Source organism: Phocoena sinus, chromosome 3, assembly GCF_008692025.1.
Source record: "Phocoena sinus isolate mPhoSin1 chromosome 3, mPhoSin1.pri, whole genome shotgun sequence".
NCBI lineage: Eukaryota > Metazoa > Chordata > Mammalia > Artiodactyla > Phocoenidae > Phocoena > Phocoena sinus.
Genome location: NC_045765.1, coordinates 136,095,473 through 136,120,870, shown reverse-complemented (window position 1 = coordinate 136,120,870; position 25,398 = coordinate 136,095,473). Strand labels below are relative to the sequence as shown.

Below are 25,398 nucleotides of genomic sequence, written 5' to 3'. Positions count from 1 at the left end.
TTGGGCACACAAAAAGAAAGGTGGCCGTCTGCAAGCCAAGGAAAGAGGCCTCAGAAGAATCCAAACCTGTCAACATCTTGATCTTGGGCTTCAAGCCCCCAGAAGTGTGAGAAAATAAATTTCTGTAGTTTAAGCCACTGTGGTATTTTGTGATAACAGCCCTAGCAAATTAACATAGCAAGTTAGGCTGGACAAAGTGTGGCAGGAAAGATGAAGCTGACCCTCTGAGTATCTTTCAGGACATAGCAGCACCTCAGCTCTGAAAGTAAGGCGGTGGCAGGAGTAAGATATATGAGCCAGCTAGGCTCGCTCTGAGGAGGTGTGGAACACAATGCACACACTGCAACAACTTCTGAGCTCTTCAGTCTGGGGTGAAATAAAATAAAATAAAAAATTTAGTTACATGAAAAAAGGATTTTGCTTTATTTTTGTATTGAGTGTGAAGTATCATGGGCATTTAGTTGACAAGAGTTACAGGCAGATGAAAATGGCTTTAGAGTCAGGACTGGAGTTATAAGACTGGGTGCTCTTTTACAAGATTTTTTTAGATTTTTATAAAATATATACAGCAATATTTATAGTTTTAACCATTCCCAAGTGTACAATTCACAAGAATATTCACAATGTTGTATTACTATCACCATTATCTATCTCTACCTAGAACATTTTCATCGATCTCGACAAAAGTTCTGTAGCCTTTAAACTATAACTCCCCCCCTTCTCCTTCCTCTCAAAACTTTGATAACTCCTATTCACTCTCTGTTGTTATGAATTTGCCTATTTCAGGGCCCGCATAAGTACAATTATGCAATATTATCATAGGACTAATTTTTGAAGTCCTAGAAATAAACGTTGCCTCCCAGAAAAATATTGGGTGAGGGGGGAAGTAGTGAAGCAATGTTAGGAAAAATCAAGGAAAAGGCCCAATAATGTGGTTCTTGTTCAATGACACAAACTGTCTTCTCCCTGACCCTTCTGGTTTCCCTGATTCCCTATTCTCCACATTCTCCCCAGCACTTGTTATATCTTGTCCTTTGATAACAGGTGTGAGGTGCTATCTCACTGTGGTTTTGACTTGCATTTCTCTAATGATCAGTTAAATTGAGCACCTTTCCATATATCTGCTGGCCATTTGAATGTCTTTTTTGGAATAAAAAAGTCTATTCAGGTCCTTTGCCCTTTTATAAATGGACTATTTGTTTTCTTGCTATTGAGTTATGTGAGTTGCTTATGTATTTTGAATGTTAACCTCTTATCAGATGTGCGGATTGCAAATATTTTCTCCCGTTCCACAGGTTGTCTTTTTATTGTGTTGATCATTTCTTTCATACTGCAGAAGCTTCTTAGTTTGACGTAGTCCCACTTATTTGTTTTTTTGTTTTATTGCTTGTGCTTTGGGTATCAGACCCAAAAAATCATTGTCAAGACCCATGTTAAGAAGCTTTTTCCCTACGCTTTCTTCTAGTTTTATGATTTCAGGACCATACATTCGTCTTTAATCCATTTTGAATTTTAGTGTGTAATCTCTGATTTTCTCTGGCAATTAATCATATGTGACTTCCTACATTTCTTGTACTTTTAGTAACGTATTTTAACTTTTTCTTCATAGTTCTTTTCATGTATTTCCATCTTGACTCTACAAGCACACAGTAAGCACTGTCAGACTGGAAACCACATTTTATAATTTACCTTTCCACACTTAAATCAATATCTTGCACACGTTAAGAAATCAATAAATGTTTTTTGCCTGTTTGTTTTCTAGAAACAAGGGATGCAGGGGGAAAGCTCTAGACCAAAAGAGAGAAAAGTCCCAATTTCTTTGCTTGGTCATGTAACCAAGATCAGGCCACTTACATAAATTTCCTAGCCTTTGGTTACTGTGCCTCTTATATGTGTATATGATAATTTATAAGATCCCTGTAGAGCTTTGCAATACTATGATTCTAGCTTATTTTAATTAATCTGAACTAAAGACATTTTTAGGAGACATTTAGAAAACCAACAAGCATGTACTTTAAAAAAATTATTCAGAATTGTACTAAATAAATATGCATGCAAATTATGATTTCTTCCCTAACAGTGTTTTCCACAAATTAAAGGTCAGAAGGACAGTATTATACTCTCAGCCCGATCCATGTTCTGTGAAAATGAAATATACTGACACCCTATATTCTACTGGGACACTGATCTGTACCTATTTTCAGTCCATGGCTCTTCACACTCCATTGTTTAAAAATAGATCAGTTCTGAATTTTGGAGACAGACATAGAAGGGCATTAACCTCTTTCTCGATTGTTAAGTTTACATTTTGCTGTAATCGAATCAGTATAAATCTGATCATGATAAAAATAGACCTTCTTACTGTGTACACATTCCAACAGGCTCTCATAAGCAGAGGGGTATGGCTCACTGAATTTTTCTAAGTAGTTTCTAGTTTTAAATATACTCCTCCTTTTATTAAAGCGTCATCTGTTTCTAATCCTAACATTTCAATGCCAAGTTTTGATGCTAAGACACTGTCTCCAGAAGGCTGGCTATTAAAATGGAGGAAGGGCTTATTAGCAGATTGTTTGAATAAATTCCCAAAGAAATGAGACATATGATAAGGCTAGACTCGTTGACCCTCTGGTGTATGGCCTAACACCCTCTGAATGACCCACTCATAGCACTTACCCACAGTTATCATTGCTGATTAAATTTCTGTCTCTGACTAAGTTGTAAGAGCCATGAGGGCTGGAACTATCTTTGATTCTTCACTGAATCATAGGTATAACAAGAATCAAATTTTACTCTGTACTTACTATATGCCAGACACTTTCAAACTTTTAATATTTTTTTCTCATTTAATTTAAAAACAACTCTGTGAGGTACTTATCATTATTCATATTTAAAGATGAGGAAAGTGAAATATGTACAAGTTATGAAATAGCCCGAAGTTGTACAGATACTAAGTTGTGGGGCTGCATTTAAGTGAGGTTGGTGGCACTATGGAGAACAGTGTAGAGGTTCCTTAAAAAACTAAAAATAGAACTACCGTATGATCCAGCAATGCCACTCCTGGGCATATACCCAGAGAAAACCGTACTTCGAAAAGATACATGCACCCCAATGTTCATTGCAGCACTATTTACAATAGACAAGATATGGAAGCAACCTAAACGTCCTTTGACAAAGGAATGAGTAAACAAGATGTGATACGTATATACAATGGAATAGTACTCAGCCATTAAAAAGGATGAAATAATGCCATTTGCAGCAACATGCATGGATCCAGAGATTATTATACTGAATGAAGTAAGCAGACAAAGACAAATATCATATGACATTGTTTAAATGTGAAGTCTAAAAAGAAGGATACAGATGAACTTATTTATAAAACAGAAATAGATCCACAGACATAGAAAATAAACTTATGGTTACAAGAGGGGAAAGGGGGGGAGGGATAAATTAGGAGTTTGGGGTTAACATATACACACTACTATATATAAAATAGATTATTAACAAGGACCTACTGTATAGTACAGGAAACTCTACTAAAATAATAAGCTATATGGGAAAAGAATCTGAAAAAGAATAGTTACAGTATCTGTATATGTATAACTAAATCACTTTGCTATACACCTGCAACTAACACAACATTGTAAATCAACTATACTCCAATATAAAATAAAAATTGGAAAAAAATGAGATTGGTGGAACTGGAGCCAAAGAAATGAGACATATGATAAGGCTAGACTTGGTGTCCTTTTGATTTACCCATGATGCTTCATAGTTCCTCCATAGTAGGTTTTCACTCATGATTTGAAAGTATACATATAAATATTCATGGCACTGAGAATATCATAAGGGCAATTTAAACTATTCAGAGCAATGAAACTGAAGGCTTCTGAGCAGCCAGGGGAAAACAGGAGCATATTTTAAGTGGATGGAAGGAGAAGGAAAGGAGGGAAAGCCAGGGCAGGTAACAACTGGGAGGGAGAGGAGGTTTCTAGAGATCACTGAAGTCCATCTTTGCAGACTCAGAATTTTAATTAGACACAGTCACAGAGCAACTAGAGAGTGAAGATTCTAGATGATAGATAATGGATGCATCACATAATAGTGGCTCTAATTTAAAATGCCAAGTTTCTGAGTACCATCATAAGTATTTTTCTCAGAAAACTGTTGTTGTTCCTTTACTTTCTGGTCCATGTATATTAGTTCACAGTGAAACGAAGATAATTTTTTAAGATGACTTTATAATCACTTCTCAGAATGCTGATAATGCCAGTGGGGTCAGTGCTCGGGTCAAATGGTCTAGTCAAGGATGAAGAACACACAGATTTATCTGCCACACTGAATCTTCTACATCTTGAGGTGGCTCACTACTTAGATTTGGACAGGGGATCCAGCAACTTTTGTTTTATGAGCCACCGACAATATGCTAGGCACAGCTGGCATAGCAATGTAAGAAAAATAGTATTTATTTTCTATCTATCCCATGGATATTACTATAGAGATTGGACAAAACATTTACATACTTCTTATAATGGTACTCTATTGGAATATTCCCCCACCCCCCAGGTTTACTCTGCAATAAATCACTAATGTTTATAAACCTTGAGAAAGTTTAAAAGAAAATTTAAAAAACCACATGCAAAATAGGTCTTTCTGGCTTACAGTGTATATATCAAAACAAAATCACAGAGGAATCTAAAGATGCCAGCATCCTTTTGTTATATATTAGAAACCATATTCTCCATAGTACAATCTAAAGTGATACTAAGAAAGTTCTGTGGCCACAGTACTTCATAGTTCTGGGCATCACTTTTCTTATGCATGCCAGCATCTCTGTTGTGTCTACAAAATGCTCTCTCCAAGCTCTAATAATCAATGATTCTTTGAGATCCTTTTCTAATTTGCTTTTGTTTATTTATCCAATAACTAGTTATTAAATATGTACTATCTAGGGAGTAGAGCTATCACGGAAATCAAGAAAGACAAAGTCCTTGCTTTCTTGGATCCCGAGTTCCAAGAATGGAGAATTAACACATAAATAAAAAGGGACAACAAGGCAACAGAGTGATGTGTACACAACAACAAGGATGATGTGATAGAGAATGACTGCAAGGAAATTAATCTAGATGAACTTCTCACGGAAGGCCCCAGGTAACATTTGTACTGAGATTTGAACAATGAGTCAGGTATTTGTTGAAGACTTTTCAGTAATTTGTCTCAAATTTACGAAAAAGATAAATCACCTAATTTCTGCACAGAAATGCTTTCAATAAAGTCGTGCTTTCAAAATATCTACTAGCTGAACGAATTTGCATATGCATGGTATGAGTTTTTGGTAAGAGCTTTCAAAGGTCACACAAATGATATTCTTCCTGCCATTTTACATCTTAGAGATTCTTCATATTTAAAAATATTCAAACACATTGAGAAGTCTGGGGAATAAACTGGATATAGCATAATATAGATTTAATTGATTATGAGTAATTGATTATAGATTTAATTGATTATGAGTAAATAATTTTCATTTTCATAAGCATTGCATTTTACTTTCTTTCTATATTTTAAAGCAATGGGTTTTTTGCATAAGTTTTTTAGAATCTGAAGTTTGACCTGCCCTTCACTTTTGTACATTCCTGAGTACCCAGACTTGTGTTAGCAGAAATCACTGCTCTTAAGTATATATTAGCACCTCAAATTATGCAAAATACTTTCTTAAAAATGAGCCTTCTGGACAATGAGGCATTTTAAGTTAAAAGTCTTGTTAAAATATAAGATGGTTGTTGGCTCTAACTTGAATATATGATTAGCAATTATATGTGGTGTGTGTATGTGCACACAATGCAAGTCTTACATTTTTACCTTTTATTATAAAATACATATCAAATAATCTAGCTTTCCCTTTCTAAGTAGCCTAGTTTCATTCATTTTATATTTATTGTAGCAATCATTCAGTGTCTTCTATTGTGTGCCTTCAAAGTGCCAGGCACTTTGTGGACACTAGAGGCACAACAGGGACCAAAATACATCTTTGCACAGATTAATGCCTCATCTTCTAAATTGGAAGACAGCTTTTGAAAGGTGGAATGATGTATTTTACTACTTTTAAAACATTTCTTGTGATCTACCACTATGACCTGAATATAGCAGGTATATAAGACTACAATTTAATAGGGAGCAAGACATATTTCCCACTGTTCTTACTGAACTTTTCTGCATAAAACATGTCTGGCTTTTTTACATCTAGGTTTCATTTTGAATAATGACTTCTGTTATCTCTCTGCCAATGTCTTTGCTTACTTTCCTATTCTACTCTTCCTGTTCCTCTGAAGTCTTAATTCACATTAAATTTAGGCTTTTGTGTGACTCTGATGCCCGAAGAGCAACAGCTGAAGAGCAGATGAACAAATGGAGAACACTGTTTTCACCTTTTTAAGGTGTTAAGTGTTTGAGCATTTCATGCTTCTACTGCTAGGATCTCTAATTTTATTAAGTAGCCATGATTCTTACCCTGTTTTTCACTCATAATTCTGTTAAAGACCATTCACCCAATAAATATTTAATAAGCTCCTATCAAATACTTAGTCATTAGAGATACAGAGATATTATGGCATGGTCTCTATCCTCAAGAAGCTCACAGTCTTGAAAGAGACAGTAAACTGACAAATGAAAATGCAGTGATAGACAATGGTCGGGGAAAACGTATGAAGGTTCTGCCTGGTAAGACTGTTTGATGGAAAGCTGAAGGTAAGCTGGGTAGAAAGGATTGAAGATAGAGAGGGTAGCATGAAGAAAGGCAAAGACGCAATCAGCAACATTTCTCCCCACCCCGCCAGGAAATTATCAACAATTTTCTGTTGATGAAGCATGAATGTAAAGAAATGAAGATGGAGGCAGACCAGGGAGCATCTCAGGTGCCATGTCAAGCAGCTTGAACTTTTTCCTGAAGGGGATAGGAGGTCATTGTTAGGCTCTGAGAAGAAAGTAATGTCAAACTAGTTTTGTATATCAATCAATATGGTAGCCCTGAGATGGGATGTATTTGAGCTAATTGACATCAAAGGCAGGAAGAAAAGCGGTGAGTGCACTTCAGAAGTTGAGGTAAAAGATGCTGAGACCCTGAACTATGGCATTTGCAAATATAAGGAAAAAATTAGTCTAACTTAATGACAGAATAGTTGTAGGAATTGAGGAAATTGGAGGTATGTCTATTGATGGCTTTAAGGGGATAAAAATGAAAAGTGGAATTTTTTCCACTGAAGATCAGAGTAAAAGTATGGCAAGATAAAGCAGTTAATAATATACACACAATTAAGAACATTTTCTTGTTATCCTGATTTTACATTACATTGAGCATTTTTAGCAGGGAGGAATGCTTCCCGTTTAAGCATGCAGATTCTTAGGGTTCATTTTTATGTTCACTTTTTCTATTGGCTTTCTGCATTCCCTCAATGACATTTTATGCTAGAATCCTTACTTTTCTGCTTCTTTGAAATAAATTTTTAGTTTTACTGTGTCCTCCTGCCTATTGATCCATCTTAATCCCTGACACTGTCTCTTCAATTACCTTTGTCTCCATGCTATGGTCTGTCCTACCCTGCCTTTGAATCCCACCAGGACCTTTAGAACCCAACTTGGTTCTAGTGTCCTGAACTTCTGCCTCTTAGTGAAAGGAATTTGGATTTAAAATAAATTCTGTAATCCTACAGAGAGATAAAGCAAAGCATACTGATAGATTATTTTTTTAAATGATACATTACTTTTTTTTAACATCTTTATTGGAGTATAATTGTTTTACAATGGTGTGTTAGTTTCTGCTTTATAAAAAAGTGAATCTGCTATACATATACATATATCCCCATATCTCCTCCCTCTTGCGTCTCCCTCCCACCCTCCCTATCCCAACCTTCTAGGTGGTCACAAAACACCAAGCTGATCTCCCTGTGCTATGCAGCTGCTTCCCACTAGCTATCTATTTTACATTTGGTAGTGTAAAAAATACAAAGTTTTGACTCTATTTCTCAAAGCAAAAATATCTGTACATTCTTATTTGATTGAGGACTCTAGAGAAAATAAGCTAATCAATAGCAGATATTTAGCTCCTTCTCTTTCCAAAACTCTTAACTGATGTCTTAAGGCTTAAAAAAATATAAATAACTTTTAACGGATGCAGATACTTAGGGATAGTTATAAATGGTAAAGATGTTAGTTGAAATAGAAATATTTATTGACTCTTTAACATATGTTACATGTAGTAGGAATTTCAAGAAAAATTTAAAATATAGATTAAATGGTCTTTGCTCTTAAAGAACTTTCAAGACAAAAGTGGAGGAAACTAATGTGGAAAAATTGTGATAATAGACAAAATGGAAAGTAGCACACAAGCATTATGGACTCAGTGCACTTGGGGTTAGGGAAAGAGAGACCAGATCTAGTCTGGACAATCAAAGGAGGTATAAATAAAGAAATATTATTTATTACCTTTGCCAACAGATGAGAAACATCTGGAAAATGTACGATGCAAGTTGAGAAATTAGAATTGGTTTTTCAAAACAGTAAGTTGCACAATTTGGCTACAGGCCACTTTGGAACGTGTATGGCAATAGGGAAAAATAAGGCTGGAAATTCAGCAAGGATCAGAGCATAGAAGGGCTAGAATATGAGCCTAAGGAGGCTATAGTTGATTTAATTTGTAATGTAAAGACTGAACATTTCTGAGCAGAGACATGACTAGCTCTTACACATAAAAGAAGATTAATCTGGCATTGCTGCTTTAAATGGTAGTTAGAGAAAGCAGACCAAAGGTTGGAAGGTAAACTAAGGGGATACTGCAAATAGTCCATGTGAGAGGAATTAGGTTAGGGTAAGGGACTTGGGAAAGGAGACAAGGGCATAGGTGTAAGATATGTTGTCACAGTGAATTGACAGCATTTGGTAATCGACTGGATGTGCAGAGCAAAGAAAGATTTTTTAAAAAGACAAAAATTTTACATTCCAAATGACTCGAAAGAATAACTAAAATATTTACAGAGAGAGAGACTTCAAAGGATAAATGGTTTAGTGATGGAAGATAATGACTAACACATAGCCTACTATACATACGTGGCAAGGGGATATCATGTAGCTTTTAAGAAAACAGGTTATGGCAAGAACTTGGAGCTCAAATTTATAGAACTGCAGAGATGAAATAAATATGAGAATAAAACTCAGAAATTCAAAATGAAAAGCCAATGGTTCAGTAATGGCTTAGTGTTAAAGAAGCTCCCAAAAGAGGTTCAGGATATGTGTTTTATTGAGTTTAAAGGAACCACCAATGGCTCAAAGACAAAGGATTTGAAGATTAAATGTTCACTTATAATTTTCAAGGAAACAATTTTGGTAAAGAAGTGGAGATTGAACCACAATGCAATAATTATAAAGTAATCTTTCGAGAAGGTTGGTAGTAAAAGAATGGAGAAAGAGAAAGACAGTGTAAGAAACACACACACTCAAGAGAATGTTCCTTTGATCTAGAGGTGACCTGTACATTCTAGTGGGCAGAGGGAAGACTTCAAGGGAGGAATGGAAAGGAGATGCAAGGCAAAGAGGTGGTTATTGACGTTGCCAAGTGTTTTAGTGAGGTAACAGGAAATGAATTACTCACAACTGGTCAGGTCAGTCTGTGATCAGGGTCCAGGAGATGAACAAGGAAAATGAAGATAGGAGGAAAGTAGAAATCAAAAAGAAGTTAACGAAACAGTTTGGTGAGCATGAGATGAGAGAGTGGAAAACTGGGAAGATATGGACAATGGGGACACAAGAGGGACTTTCTAACTAGGGATACAGAAAATAAAATGATATCCTGAGAATCATAATAAGAACAATTTCCAGTCTTTTTTTAACGTAAGTGCCTGTAAATGGGAGAACATAAGGGCAAATAAGGGCAAGAAACAAGATGTTTTAACATTAAATTAAAATTTTTCTTTTAAGTAGTGTCAAAACATGGAATTGAGGACTTCCCAGGAAAGGAGAAAGTAAACAATGGTCATGCACACAGAGACTGAGGACTATAAATCTTACCTCTCGCAGAGGATCATTGAGTTCATTGAGAATATTTTCCTCATCAAAGATTTTGCCTTGGTATCTGTGTTCATAGTAATCATGTATCTTCTGACGCATATCAGCTGGTAACTTATGGAATGACATGTATTGTTCCACTTGCTTATACTGTAAGGAAAGGAAAAACGGAAATTAGAAAACATTGTTAGGCTGTATGAGAAATCGTCGTGTTACTTTGTTGTGCTATATTCAATAGTTACAGTAACAAAAAGAAGAAATCCTTTAAGGGGAAGGAAATAATGTACTAGGTTGTAATATACCTACTCTGTGTGACAGACTGTAGAAAGCATTTGTTTAGGTGAACATTTCCTGTAAAGACCTGAGATGTTATAGAGAGGAAGCATGGAAGGAGCTCAGAGGTAACTGGGTACAGCCCCAGAAAAGCCAGTGATGAGGCAAGAAAACAAAATGTGATGCTATTTTTTGGGTTTTTTTTTGAGCTGAGTTCTAAAAGAAGTATGAAGTTGCTGTTTAACTCTTCATTTGGAGAAAGAATCCCATAACTTTGGATAGTACAAAAGGTCTTATCTTAGACCTTTATAGCAAAAGATCAGACCTGATTAACAATTGAATCTGGAGGCAGAAAGCTTAGCAGCTATTTGCAAGTCATAGATACTCAAGCAACACGTGCCCTATAAATTAAGAGACTGTGCCAGGCTTCAATTTAGGACGTAGAAAAATATCAGAATGAGGCTAGATCCACATAATTTTATAGCTGAAACTTAGACATTTAATTTCATTTAAACAAGTAGTACTTAAACTTGATTGTTTATAAAACTTGGGGTGAGGCTGTCTTTTGGGAATGCAGATTTGCATTCTTTTTTTTTTTTTGCGGTACGCAGGCCTCTCACTGTGTGGCCTCTCCCGTTGCGGAGCACAGGCTCCGGACGCGCAGGCTCACGGGCCCAGCCGCTCCGTGGCATGTGGGATCTTCCTGGACCGGGGCATGAACCCGTGTCTCCTGCATCGGCAGGCGGACTCTCAACCACTGTGCCACCAGGGAAATCCCCAGATTTGCATTCTTAACTCCAGATATTGATTCCGTTGAGGTACCTGCCTTTGTAAATTTACATACATACTCATATACATATACATATACATACGCACTTTAAAAAATCCCTGCAAATCAAACAGGAACATAGAAGCATGGAGATTACTTGGAAGCTTATTAGAAGAGAATTTCAGGCTTTACCTCAGAGCTGTGAAATCAGAATCTGCATCTTAAGAAAGATCCCCAGATGATTCACACACATTTAAGGTTGAGAAATATTCCCTCGATGTTTCAAATGCAGGTGGTCATAAGACTATACTTTGAAAAAATCAGTTAGACCCCCAAAATTAGTTTCATTGTATGGATCATAAAACTGAGTACAAATAAAAAGGTAGGTAATAAAACTGGATGAAGATACTGGAATAAAAATCTTTGCTTAAACACAACACATTTGACATATTATCTATGAAAAATTTTTTTCAAATCTTTTCCTGATAACAGAGCTCAGACTAGAAGATCTAGGTGACTGGACTCCTTGACCATAATTACCATAATTACAACTGGTAATTGATAATACATATATCTAATGGGAAACAGCAACCCATTGTATTTCTTCAAATTTTTTTACATAATTTCCTTACACATAACATTCATATTTTTGGACATTCCCTTTTAGAGTTTAGTATTCTCAAAGGAAATACAACTTTGTCATGAGATTCCTTTATTTGGTCACCAGACTGTTCCCTGAAGTATTTAAAGCCTGCAGGCCTGCATATATATATCTCTGAAGCAACTTGATTATGATTTAGGCATTCTGAATTTAGGCACCAATGCTGTCACTGTCATTGTGTGTAAGTGGCTTCTAGTATATACTTGAGAAGGACTGGGTTAATTTTTCCTGAAGAAGTCAGAATCTGTATGCTAACCTTGGTAGCCCACCCTTAGCTAGAGACCTCAGATTCAGCCTGCTGGTTTTTTTTTTTGCGGTACGCGGGCCTCTCACTGCTGTGGCCTCTCCCGTTGCGGAGCATAGGCTCCAGACGCGCAGGCTCAGCGGCCATGGCTCACGGGCCCAGCCGCTCCGCGGCATGTGGGATCCTCCCAGACCAGGGCACGATCCCGTGTCCCCTGCATCGGCAGGCGGACTCCCAACCACTGCGCCACCAGGGAAGCCCAGATTCAGCCTGCTTTGACCCCTCATGCAGGTGGTCCAAAGGAAAGACGCTTCAGTGGCCCTTTCTACAAGAAACTTTATTTTTTAGATACATCTTTGTATCTGATTTTTACTCTTAGCCAAGAAGAGGGCAGTGGGATATTTGAGGTACTGTTTAGATTCTGAAACTCCACTGGAGATCCACAGGCTAACTTCTGCACTAATGATTTGCAAATAGCCTGCTTGGTTTGACTAGTTTGGATGGACTATTTAAAGAGCTACTGAGAGCTTTGTTGGTGAGCTCTCCCCAAAGCAAGACTCCTTGCACAGATCTTGGTGGTTCAGGCCAGTGAGTCAGCATGCTCCAGGGTCCCAGAGATTGAACCCACAGGGAGGGTGCTGGGGAAAGGCCCTTGGGCCTCTGATGCTTGTTGGCATTCTTTTTCTCTGTTGCACTGACCTTTGCCTTTAAACGAAAACCTCATATGAGTATAATCTATGGAGTCTGGTGAGCTCTGTCAAACATCCGAACTTGGGAAAACAATAAAACAACTTTAGACAACAGGGCTGTCATTTACAGCATTGATGAAAGTCCTTTCAGTTCTGGCCAAATAAAGGATTCAGTGTTCTTCAAAACCAGTAGGTATCAATAGAGTGCTTGCCCAAACACTGCTTGGGGTGGTAAGAATCTTTTTTTTTTTTTTTTTTTTGTGGTACGCGGGCCTCTCACTGTTGTGGCCTCTCCCATTGTGGAGCACAGGCTCCGGACGTGCAGGCCCAGTGGCCATGGCTCACGGGCCTAGCCGCTCTGCGGCATGTGGGATCTTCCCGGACCGGGGCACGAACCCGTGTCCCCTGCATCGGCAGGCGGACTCTCAACCACTGCACCACCAGGGAAGTCCCGAGAATCTTTAATTTTAACTGGCATACTGAAGCTCTAGATTTCTCCCTTTTTTTGCATGTATCTCAGGGTTATGGGAGACAACATTAAAACTAAGTAGCATTTTAATCATTTTGGGGAAATCTGTGCCTGTGTTTGAGGGAGAGTAGGGGAAAGAAAAGAAATTCAGTTTCTGACAAGTTAAGTTTAAGATGCCCATGGCACATCCTAATGCTTATATGTAGGTCAGGCACTTAGAAGAGAAAATATACGCATAGCCAATGACTAAGGGATCACTAAGGATGCGTCAAGTGAAGACATAAAAAGACAAAAAGTGGAACCTATATTTTAAAAGCAGTTGAGTCATGGAGTTTGACAAGTTAAGGGAACTCACATTAGCCAGCACGATGTAAGAGCAGGACCAGAAAAGCTAGATGAGCAAAATCCAAAGAAGGATAAAGTTTCAAAGGGGAGGGGGCCACTCAAAAGCAAAGATGCAAATACAATTCTTTCTTGAATATATAAAATCAAAAATTCATTGTATCAGATTTAAAAGACTATAAAACAAGTACCATTTAAAATTCTAAGGTACTATTACTTTTTAAATTGTTCTCTTCAATTAAAATTTTATATCTATATCTATATAATGCATGTACATGATATTTTAGGGGTTCAGAACAGGCTTTTTCAAGATGTGACACTTTGGCACGTGGGTTATTATGTGCTAAAGGCAGTGGAGACCCTACAGGCTCAAGAGAAACTACTGTCCCTCCCTTAACTACTTAGGATAATTTAAATTGGGGATTTTTCCCAGAAAAAGGGTTATTACCAAAGATACATTTTATCTAAGTGGTCCCATCTGCATGGCAGGACAAACATCTAATTACCCAACAACTGCTCTTCTTTTTATCATCCTATGAATTATCCTCCTGTTTCTGAGAGCTCCAGGTCCCTCTCCCATTCCTTAGCCCAGGATGGCATATATACCTTATTTTACCTCTTTGTCTCTGAACCTCTCCTGTATGTGGGGTCTCTGACCCTATCAAGTATGTGGGATTCATGTACATATGAGAAATAAAATTTGATTTTCACCTGTAACTGGCTCATGTCAATTTAATTCTTAGACTGGACAGAAGAACCTAGAAGGATAGAGGAAAGTTTTCTTCCGCTTTGACAATATTAAAAATGTGCCCTAATAGAGTAATTATAACAAATGGCAACATTCCATTGTCAAACCCACCAGTCTCACTTCTCCCGTGTCACCATTTTTATTTATTTATTTTGTTTGTTTGTTTTTTGCGGTACGTGGGCCTCTCACTGCTGTGGCCTCTCCCGTCGTGGAGCACAGGCTCCGGACGCACAGGCCCAGCGGCCATGGCCCACGGGCCCAGCCGCTCCGCGGCACGTGGGATCCCCCCGGACCGGGGCACGAACCCACGTTCCCTGCATCGGCAGGCGGACTCTCAACCACTGCGCCACCAGGGAAGCCCCTGTCACCATTTTTAAAAAGGTGTTTAGTTGGTATCACCAAGCAATATGCTTCTGTCTCTGTTTCTTATATGGATTAATAATAGGCATCATTTATTGACTTTTTGCCATGACAAAGTGGTTTAACTACTTACAGTTCCCTGTATCTTCTCACCCCCTTTCTCATGCTATACCTGTGTCACTAGTGCTAATTGTTCCCTTGATCTCCTTTGTAACTTTACATAATCTATTTATACTTTTATTTCTTGTTCAGAGAACTCTAGACACATTTACCACATGAAAGTAACAAACTCCCTCCTTCACTCCTACTTTCTAACTTCTGTCATCTCTACTTTTATAATAGAAAGGTGGATTATAATTTTGTACCCGTAATTAAACCTACCAAACCCATAAAGTGTTTACATTACTTTGACCATGTATCATGATGCCAAGTGGAACATTTGATGACATTTCCTTTTGTTTCATGGAGTTTTAATGATTTTCATTTCTTGCATAATTAGCTCTTATTTTAATTTCATTTTTTTTTTCCAGCCTTCTCATCCTACCCAATATTTGTTGAGTTTTCTTTAGAGATTTTTCTGTAGGATTTCTCTTTACAACATCCCTGGTTGAGTTCACTATTCTTAGACCCTATGTTTTTCCTTTGGTTTAGTTATTCATGTTGCTGGAACCAATCCCTAAGTAAACAACTAAGAAATACTGAGTGGGATATAGTTTTTTGGAACCATTTCTTCTCTGAAAATGTCTCTGTTAAACTCAAAGTTGATTGATAACCTGACTGCATACAGAATTCTAGGTTGAAGTCTAGTTGGATATTGAGCCTTTGGATAATTGATGCACTTTGCTGGATATGGTCCATGTTTCTCATCACTTATTTCATATATTCGTTCCCTGCATTTCCCCCTACATTTCCCTAGATTTCCCACATTTTCTCTACATTCCCCAATATTTCCTGAAGTTCTTTGAACTAATTTTAATTCCAAATATCTTTTCAATTCTTTGAGCTTTTATCTTCATAATTTAATTGCATTCAGTTTAGAAATATATTAATACATGAAGTTAAAAAGTAATTTTAAGGCATCCTTTTATTCCTGAAAAATCTGGGATGTCACAATACAGGGGAATTGAAAAGTATCCACTGGATTTAGGTTCAGTAAAATTTTTGGTGTCTTTGCACTCAGTGCTTTCATTGGACCGTGTGTGTACATCAGAAGTGGGGGCAATTCAAAACAGTTTGCAAATGTTTAGAAGTAAGAAGTGAAAATGGAAACAGCAAATGTAACTGTCTCTCTGACGCACTCTAGTTAAAAGCACAGAGCTAGAATGATAGCATGGTAAATGTCAACAATTCCAAAAGTCTAAAAAAAAAGTTTTAATCATATTTATATTGTTTTTATATTCATGAAATGATACACTTACCAGAAAACTGAATCACCCCTACTTTAATATCCCCTACTCCTTCATCCTAATCCTCAAGATAATATCAAATCATGTAAATTCTACCTGCTAAAGGTTTCAATAATTTTCCTTTCCCCTGCATCACCATTATTATCAATCTAGTCAAAGTAACTTTATTCATCCTCTAAACTAATTCTTAGCTTCCTAACTACATTCTCTGTATCAATTTGCACATGCCTTCTTACAATCCTAATTCATTTTCCATAATCCAGATAGAGAAATCTTTTTTTTTTAAGATCTTTATTGAAGTATAATTGCTTTACAATGGTGTGTTTCTGCTGTATAACAAAGTGAATCAGCTATACATATACATATATCCCCATATCTCCTCCCTTTTGCGTCTCCCTCTCACCCTCCCTTTCCCACCCCTCTAGGTGGTCACAAAGCACCGAGCTGATGTCCCTGTGCTATGCGGCTGCTTCCCACTAGCTATCTATTTTACATTTGGTAGTGTATATATATATGTCCATGCCACTCTCTCACTTGATGGACCTAGAGACTGTCATACAGAGTGAAGTAAGTCAGAAAGAGAAAAACAAATACCGTATGCTAACCCATATATGTGGAATCTAAAAAAAAAAAAAAAAAAAAATGGTTCTGAGAAATCTTTTTAAAATGCTAAGCTTATTGTCACTCTTTTCCTTAAGGCCTTTTAATAGCTTCCCATTGCCTTCAGGATCAAGTCCAACTTCCTTGGCCTATGTGGGCCTCTCCGGCTCTATCACGTGCATTTCCCCTTTGTTTGCTATGCCCTGGTATATTAAATGTCTTTCATATTCTTAAACTTACCCTGGTAGCTGTATGCTCATGCTGTTTCCTCAGTCTGAGATGTTTTTCCACCACGTAATTTCATGGCTAATATCTATTCATCCTTTAACTCTCTCCTCAAATGTACTATGTCAAGGAAGTATTCTCTGACTCCCTAGGCCACGTAAAGTCCCTAGGTATACACTTATAGACAATGCTGAGTTTACCCCTTAGTTACGCTAAGGGCACCTGCAATTGTTACATGTCTGTCCTTGCCTATCTTGCTCACCACTGACTCTGCTAACGTATTTGCAAATAGTTAAGTTCTCAAGTATTCACTGATTGAAAATCTGGTTTGTTACACACTTTCTGAAAATTCTTCTGATAAAGGAAACAAAAAATGTGATCTTTGCCTTCTTTCAGTAATAATAATGGTATCAATGGAAGATACCAGATAGGGAGGTTCTTCCACATGGATTGAAATTGTGGATTTGTATTTTATTATTATTGGTTAGTATTGTTTATAATTCAGAGAAAATTTATTAAATTTGAGATTCTTAACTCTAACTTATTGCAATTAAAGTGGATTAATTTGTTCTTTAAAGAATCTGTGGTTTCTGTCTGAATCTGTGTTAGTCTTTATGTCAAACACAGCCATAAGGAGGAGGAAATTATTGACTGTAAAAGAGAAACTGCCTTCCTATAATTCCAAAATGCTTATAACAATTAGGAAATAGCAGAAATTAATAAAAACACGTGCAAAGTGTTTGAGAGTCCACCTGCCAATGCAGGGGACATGGGTTCGAGCCCCGATCCGGGAAGATCCCACATGCTGCAGAGCGGCTGGGCCCGTGAGCCATGGCCGCTGAGCCTGTGCGTCCAGAGCCTGTGCTCCGCAACGGGAGAGGCCACAACAGTGAAAGGCCCGCGTACCGGAAAAAAAAAAAAAAAAAAGATGGTGTCTGAAATGATGTTCTTCCTACAAAATAAAAAATTAATATAAGTTTTATATTCAAATGATTATATGTTGTAGATTTTAAACATAATTACAAAATAATAATTAATAAAAATAAAATATTTAAAATTTCCTTTCAAAAACCAATAATCAATTACTTTTTTCATTTTTAATGTTTAAGCCAATCATCATTGGATTTATGACTAAGCTATCTTAATTTTTACAAAGATATTTTTAATATTGCCATTTATTTACATGGTAACTGAAGCTATTTCGATCCTACATTTAAAAATAAATGAATCCCTTTTTATATATACATTAAAAAGCTAGGTTATATGCAAGTGAGTTTACCAAGTACTATTTTTTTAATTAATTTTTATTGGAGTATAGTTGCTTTACAATGTTGTGTTAGTTTCTGCTGTACGGCAAAGTGAATCAGCTAAATGAATACACATATCCCGTCTTTTTTGGATTTCCTTCCAATTTAGGTCACCACAGAGCACTGAGTAGAGCTCCCTGTGCTATACAATACTATTTCTAAAATATTTACAGCAGATTGAATCATTTTCAAAAACAATGTTATAAACAGCAAAATGTTCAATTCATACTTACTGAGGAAAAAGTTTCTTTTAGCAAAAAATGGATTCCTAGTTATTTTGTGAAATTCTTTTAAGCAGCACAGTCATATTAGACTAAGTCATATAATGATAAAGGAATCCAAATACACCTAAATTTGACTTCCAACATATTAAATGGAAACAAAATTAAAAACTAATCGTACATGAAGAAAATTCGATGGTTGCAAAGTTATATTTTTCTGCAGAAGTTTGAGTGGGATAATTCCATTTTTATCTTCATTCTACTTTATCTTTTTGGAAAGCTGGGTAATCAAATATGGGCTTCTTTGTAAGACAGTGAATTCTTCAGCTGTCAGGATACAGGGAAAGCTTTTGGTGATAGTGAATATGTATCTATTTGACCTGGAAAGCTATCAAAATTACAACCTAACAGGTGATCTTAAAATCCTTACAGAAAATATTACCAGATAAAAATGGTTATTCTTCCATCCAGAATGATCTCTTCCATTATAAACAGACACTTGCCATCTTATTTATGGAATCTAACACTCACTATCTATTTAGATATTTCACAAACTATATTTGAATATAAAAGCAAGATTTTAAAAAAGTTGGAAATTGTATATCATAGCTCTTCCTTCTTCCTCCTTCCCTCCCACTCTCCCTCCCTTCCTTCTTCCCTCCTTCCCTCCCTCCCTTCTTTATTTCTCTCTCTCTCTCCCTCTCTTTCTTTCTTCCTCTGTTTCTTCAAATAGTTTGATTTAAAAATGGCCAGATTTCCAAAAGATTTCCAAAAGTCAGAGTGTTAAGACTTAACTAAGTAATTGAAAACCATAATAGTAATGAGAGTTCAATGTATTTAGCAATTAGAAGAAAATGCTTAACTACAAAGTAAATAAATTGTTCATATAAAACATTTTTAGAAAGTTAATTTTAGCCATTATAGAATAAAGGTCAGGGGGATAGATGACTGCTGGAAATTGAAACAGTCATTATTATCATTATAATAGAGTTAAAATGTGTGCTTGGTTACTTTAGAAATCCTTTAGAGTGTCTTCCTGCTCTGAATGGCTTTGATCTCTATTACTGCAATTTTTCTTGGTGTGTGTGTGTGCACTCACACCTGTGTGTCTGTGTGTGTGTTTGCAAATAAGAAAGTGATTTTGATACTTAATTCAATGAGTACAGATTGACATACGATGATCACCTAATCACTCTTTCATTTTCCAATAGGACCATTTAAAACATACTATGCTGTTTTATTTCCCTCCCCCAACAAATTCTTTCATTCATAGATAATGACCTTACCTAAAATTTCAAAGAGAGATAGAAGACTTCACACAAGCACATGTATTAACTCACTTAGAAACTCACCTATTTTTTTCTCCCTCTTTCCTTCTTGGTCTTGCAACAATGAAAGAAGTGTCTTTTCTCTCATTTGAAGCTAATCTTTCAACTGGGTTTGAACATCCTCTCCCCGTACCTCCACAGAACCATTACCCTATCTGCTATACTTTCTATCTTATATCTTCAGTGTTCTCTATACATGTTGGCTACAGCCAAATAGCTTTTAAATATACTCATTATATTTTAAATAAAAAAATATATTATTTTATTAATAATAATAAAAAATAATATCTAACCCTTGGATATTACAAACTATTTTCCAGGAACTCAACAGTTTACTCATATTTACTTGTTTACAACCTTATGAGTTGTTACCATTATGTTTATATTACAGATGATGAAACTGAGGCACAGAGAATTTAAATAATGTGTGTAAAGTCATGCAGCTAATTAGTGTTGAAGCTAGGATTCGAACCCAGGCAATCTGGATCCAAAGTTTGTGCTGTTTACTCACTACATGATATTCCTGTCTTCAAAAAATGGCTCTCAATTGAGCACAAGTAGTCCTCCATCTAACACCCTATTTTTCTCCTTCCTTTTGTCAATCAATTTCTTGAAAGAGTGGTCTACAGTCATTATCTCATTGTCTTCTTTACATTGAAACTTTAAATGTTGAATTATAACTTCCATTCCTTCTATTCCACTAATAATCCCTTACATTTCCATAATTTCCCAATGGTTACCAATAACTAGATACTTTGCAAAGATTTTCTTATTTTTATATGAACAGCATTGAACACTAGTAGCAGACACTAATGATTCCCCATGCAACCCCTCTATCCTTGCAAGCTGGCCAACTCTGATGTCAACTGTAATTATGGTGGAGAGTCCGTCTAAGGGTTTCTGTCTCAGGGCTTTCTGAGAAGCCTAGAAAACTTGCTCAGCTCCAGCTAGAGTTGCATGGGAGTTTGGGGATGGAGAGAGATGTAGGTAACATTCAACCAATGAGGGATTTGAGTCTAACGATTAATGTCACAGTCTCCCAACCTTTGAAAAGACGATTATAAGGAGAATTCGGCATGGTTCTTCAGAGGGTCTCAGTAGGACTAAGTTACACTTGCTCACATTAGAAAACAATTCAATAAAAATACACTTCATTGGTTTTCCTTTTTCTCTAGTCTTACTCCTCCTGTTTCCCCATTTTGCCTCTTGGAATTACTCCCCCGTGAATTACCTACACCCAAATCCTTTTCTTAGGCTTTTGTAGGACAACCCAAACTAAGACGTTACTGTTGATCCCTTCCTTCTAGAAAAGCATCTTATCCTTTAGCTTCTTCATCTGTATTATTTTCCTGTTTCCTCTCTTCTCATTGACTTCCCGCTGCACTCTTATTTGTTGATATGTCTTTCTATGTTGGTGTTTCCAAGAACTGCGTCCAAGGCCTTTTAAAAAAATTTTCACCTCACATATTTCCTTAAGCAATCCTTCCCACTTGCATGACTTCAGTCACTATCAATATACCACCAGGCTCCAAGTCAATGGCTCCAGTAGAGAACTAACTACTGATCTCTAGACTCATGTCTACCTTCCCCTTAAGCATCTACCTTCAAAACATGGCTCAAGGGCACATCAAATGCAACATACTCAAAATTGAAATTATCTCTCTTCTCTCCCCACACCTCCTCTATGTAATCATCAGCCTAAGCTATAGATCTGGTTTATAGGACAATCATGTTTCTGTTTCCAACACATTTTACCTTTATCCTCCACAAACTAACCATATTGCCAACTGGGGAGTTCATTTTTAATCACTTCCTCTGAGAATTTTCCCCAAATATCTGGCTCAGACTTTAATGCACATTCAAATAACATGGGGATCTCACTAACTAGAGATGTGCATTTGGTATGTATGGGGTTGGGACTGAGATTAGGTATTTCTAATAATGTCATGGGTGATGCTTATTCTGGTTACCAGAATATCACAGTAGTAAGGATCTAGATTAGACTAGATGGGCCATTTGTGTTCTCATAACACCAAGCCCATACCCTGGCTATTTTCCCACTATCACAATTGCTTATTGGGACTTCCCTGGTGGTCCAGTGGTTAAGACTTCATGCTCCCAATGCCGGGGGCCCAGGTTCGATCCCTTGTCAGGGAACTAGATCCTGCATGCTGCAACTAAGACCTAGTGCAGCCAAATAAATAAATAAATATTAAATAAATAAGTAAGTGCTTATTAAATTGCCTGTATTCTCTACTAGACGGTAAGCAACTTGAGGTGTCTGCTTACCGTTGTACATCTATTCTCTTGTACAGTTACTCATGTACAGTAAGTGTTCAATATTTGCTGAATTGATTAGTTATATACATTCAAAAATATCCTTTTTTTGTAAAATATATTGTTCAGTTTTGATTGGGTACCAGATTTAAAGTACTTTTTAAAGTACTAGCAAAAATGTTATTTTTCTTTGGTCAGGCAAATGTATGTTAAATAGTCAAGCTGTTTTACTTCTTTTTTTAATTTTAGTGATAGATTACAGAGGAAAATCAAATACCTATTCACTGTGACAAAACGCCTAGCCTTCTGTTTTGTTTTTTCCATTTGAAAAAATGCCTTATTTGAAGCAGCTGAAAGATCCATAACATAGTTCTTTAACTTCTAATTTAAATGATTTGTCATTTAATTTTTAAAAATTAGATGGTGAAGGACAAAGTGTTTCCTAAAACATAAAGCTTGTTAGTCATAAATCTAGAGGTTATATGTCACCCCAAGGTTGAACCTTACAGGCTACCCATGATTGCAGCTCTTATAATTTGGGCTAAAGTGATTCAAATGGTATATATTTTAAAAATATTAGGTGTATTGATTGTTGTCACATTATGTCCTGTGTGTGTATGTGTATGTGTGTGACTCTTCAATGGAAAAATGCAAGTTTAGTTACGTTGGGCCTCCATGGGAAGATCTAGTCACCTTGCAATGAAGAGTTGAACATTTCTTTTAATAGTGTATTTCCAATACCCTGGTTCCACCACCCTCAACCAACTTTTTAAGCTTTTACAAATGGGTAATAAATTATTTACATAAGCCATACATAAGTGCATTAAAAAGATTAATAGTTTGAAACTAAGGACATTGTTTAAATATCACTGATATTTTTCTTCATTATTTCTGGTCAAAATATTTCTTAGCATTAGTAATAGCTTGATTTACATTGAAAATCTCTCTAGTTTGTTTTTAATACAAGTGTTTCCATTTCACTGTACATAGTTTCCAAATTTAAAGCAACTGAATATCTGAGGAAACACAACAATTACTAAGAGTAAATATCATCTCAGAATAACTAAAAGAAGACAATGAACTAATGACTCACCAAGAAATTACCATGGAGAAGTGACATATTTGGTGAAGAAAGGAGTTTTTACAATGCTTAAAATTTACACTCCTTTGTATTAATTTGTTTTTCAAAAGTGAACAATTCTGGCAAAGATATCATTCCTTCTGTACAAATTAAAAGCATAATATTCTTTTTTTTATGGGTATCTTTTTTTTTAACATCTTTATTGGAGTATGATTGCTTTACAATGGTGTGTTAGTTTCTGCTTTATAACAAAGTGAATCAGCTATACATATGCATATATCCCCATATCTCCTCCCTCTTGCATCTTCCTCCCACCCTCCCTATCCCACCCCTCTAGGTGGTCACAAAGCACCGAGCTGATCTCCCTGTGCTACGCGGCTGCTTCCGACTAGCTATCTATTTTACATTTGGTAGTGTATATATGTCCATGCCACTCTCTCACTTCGTCCCAGCTTGCCCTTTCCCATCCCCGTGTCCTCAAGTCCATTCTCTACGTCTGCATCTTTATTCTTCTCCTGCCCCTAGGTTCTTCAGAACCTTTTTTTTTTTAGATTCCATACATATGTGTTAGCATATGGATTAAAGACCTAAATGTAAGACCAGACACTATAAAACTCTTAGAAGAAAACATAGGCAGAACACTCTATGACATAAATCACAGCAAGATCCTTTCTGACCCACCTCCTAGAAAAATGGAAATAAAAACAAACAAAAAAAATGGGACCTAATGAAAGTTAAAAGCTTTTGCTCAGCAAAGGAAAACATAAACAAGATGAAAAGACAACCCTCAGAATGGGAGAAAATATTTGCAAATGAAGCAAGTGACAAAGGATTAATCTCCAAGATTTACAATTTTGATATTGAGCTCATGCAGCTCAATGTCAAAAAAACAAACAACCTAATCCAAAAATGGGCAGAAGACTTAAATAGACATTTCTCCAAAGAAGATATACCAGATTGCCAACAAACACATGAAAGGATGCTCAACATCACTAATCATTGGAGAAATGCAAATCAAAACTACAGTGCGGTATCACCTCATGCCAGTCAGAATGGCCATCATCAAAAAATCTACAAACAATAAATGCTGGAGAGGGTGTGGTGAAAAGGGAACCCTCTTGCACTGTTGGTGGGAATGTAAATTGATACAGCCACTATGGAGAACAGCATAGAGCTTCCTCAAAAAACTAAAAATAGAACTACCATAAGACCCAGAAATTCCATTACTGGGCATATACCCTGAAAAAACTATAATTCAAAAAGAGTCATGTACCACAATGTTCATTGCAGCACTATTTACAAGAGCCAGGACATGGAAGCAACCTAGGTGTCCATCGACAGATGAATGGATAAAGAAGATGTGGCACATATATACCATGGAATGTTACTCAGCCATAAAAAGAAACAAAACTGAGTTATTTGTAGTGACGTGGATGGACCTAGAGTCTGTCCGACAGAGTGAAGTAAGTCAGAAAGAGAAAAACATAATATTCTTTATGTACATAATATAAAACAAGATTGAAATGGATGTTACAGTACTTATCAAGTCTGACATGATGTCATATTAAGAAGCAATGAAGCAGCACACACATAAATAAGCACAACCAGTCAAAATCCGTGTTTCAGACCTGAGTATTGATCAGCTGTCAGTTTTACCATGGAACAATTTTAATATCTCTTTTAATCCAATGGAGAAGTTACATTACATAATTACTATCATAATTTTTGGTAAATACCTATCAGAGAGTAAGGAGATGTTATTAGAAAAAAAGTGCTAAGTATAGCACTGCAGAATGAGAAAAAGCATAGAGGTCTTGTTTCAGCAAGGCCCAGCCTTTAACAAAAGGTGCGTATTGGTAACTGATATTAAAAGAAAATACACATGTATATGTCTGTTTGTATTCCTCATATACATATCAACATGCAGAAATATAGATTTATGAATATGAATTTATATATGTAATTCACATTGAACAACAGTAGTTTAAACTGGCCATGATTTAAAAATATCTATTGACACTGCTTTGAGTCTGACAGCAAACCAACATCATGCATAATAATATCAAGGGAAAGGAAACACTCAGAAAACCAGTCATGGAATTTATAAAAGAAAAGTTTCCAAACTTTATTAACTCTAACATTATGAAACAAATATTCTTTGGCTGATATAAAATTTGACTAGCTTTCCAGAACCAAGACAACATCATAAGTTCCAAATTGTTTCCTGAAGTGGTGACAGATGACAAAGACTTCCAATCTAACTAGCATAAATTCACAAGTGCCCTATTAAAGTGAGAACTATTTAGCAGGACACTACAAAATATGCTTGCCAGGGAAACATCTTAGTT

The 25,398-nt window shown here is 36.4% G+C and overlaps 1 protein-coding gene across 1 annotated transcript in view; it reads right to left on the bottom strand.

Moving 5' to 3' along the window:
* The window catches only part of HCN1 (hyperpolarization activated cyclic nucleotide gated potassium channel 1), a 365,206-nt gene that overhangs the window by 65,633 nt on the left and 274,175 nt on the right, over window positions 1–25,398 (bottom strand). Inside the window, exon 5 of the mRNA XM_032627600.1 lies at window positions 10,054–10,200. Within this exon, the coding sequence (XP_032483491.1) occupies window positions 10,054–10,200 (147 nt within the window). The remainder of the gene's footprint in view (window positions 1–10,053; window positions 10,201–25,398) is intronic.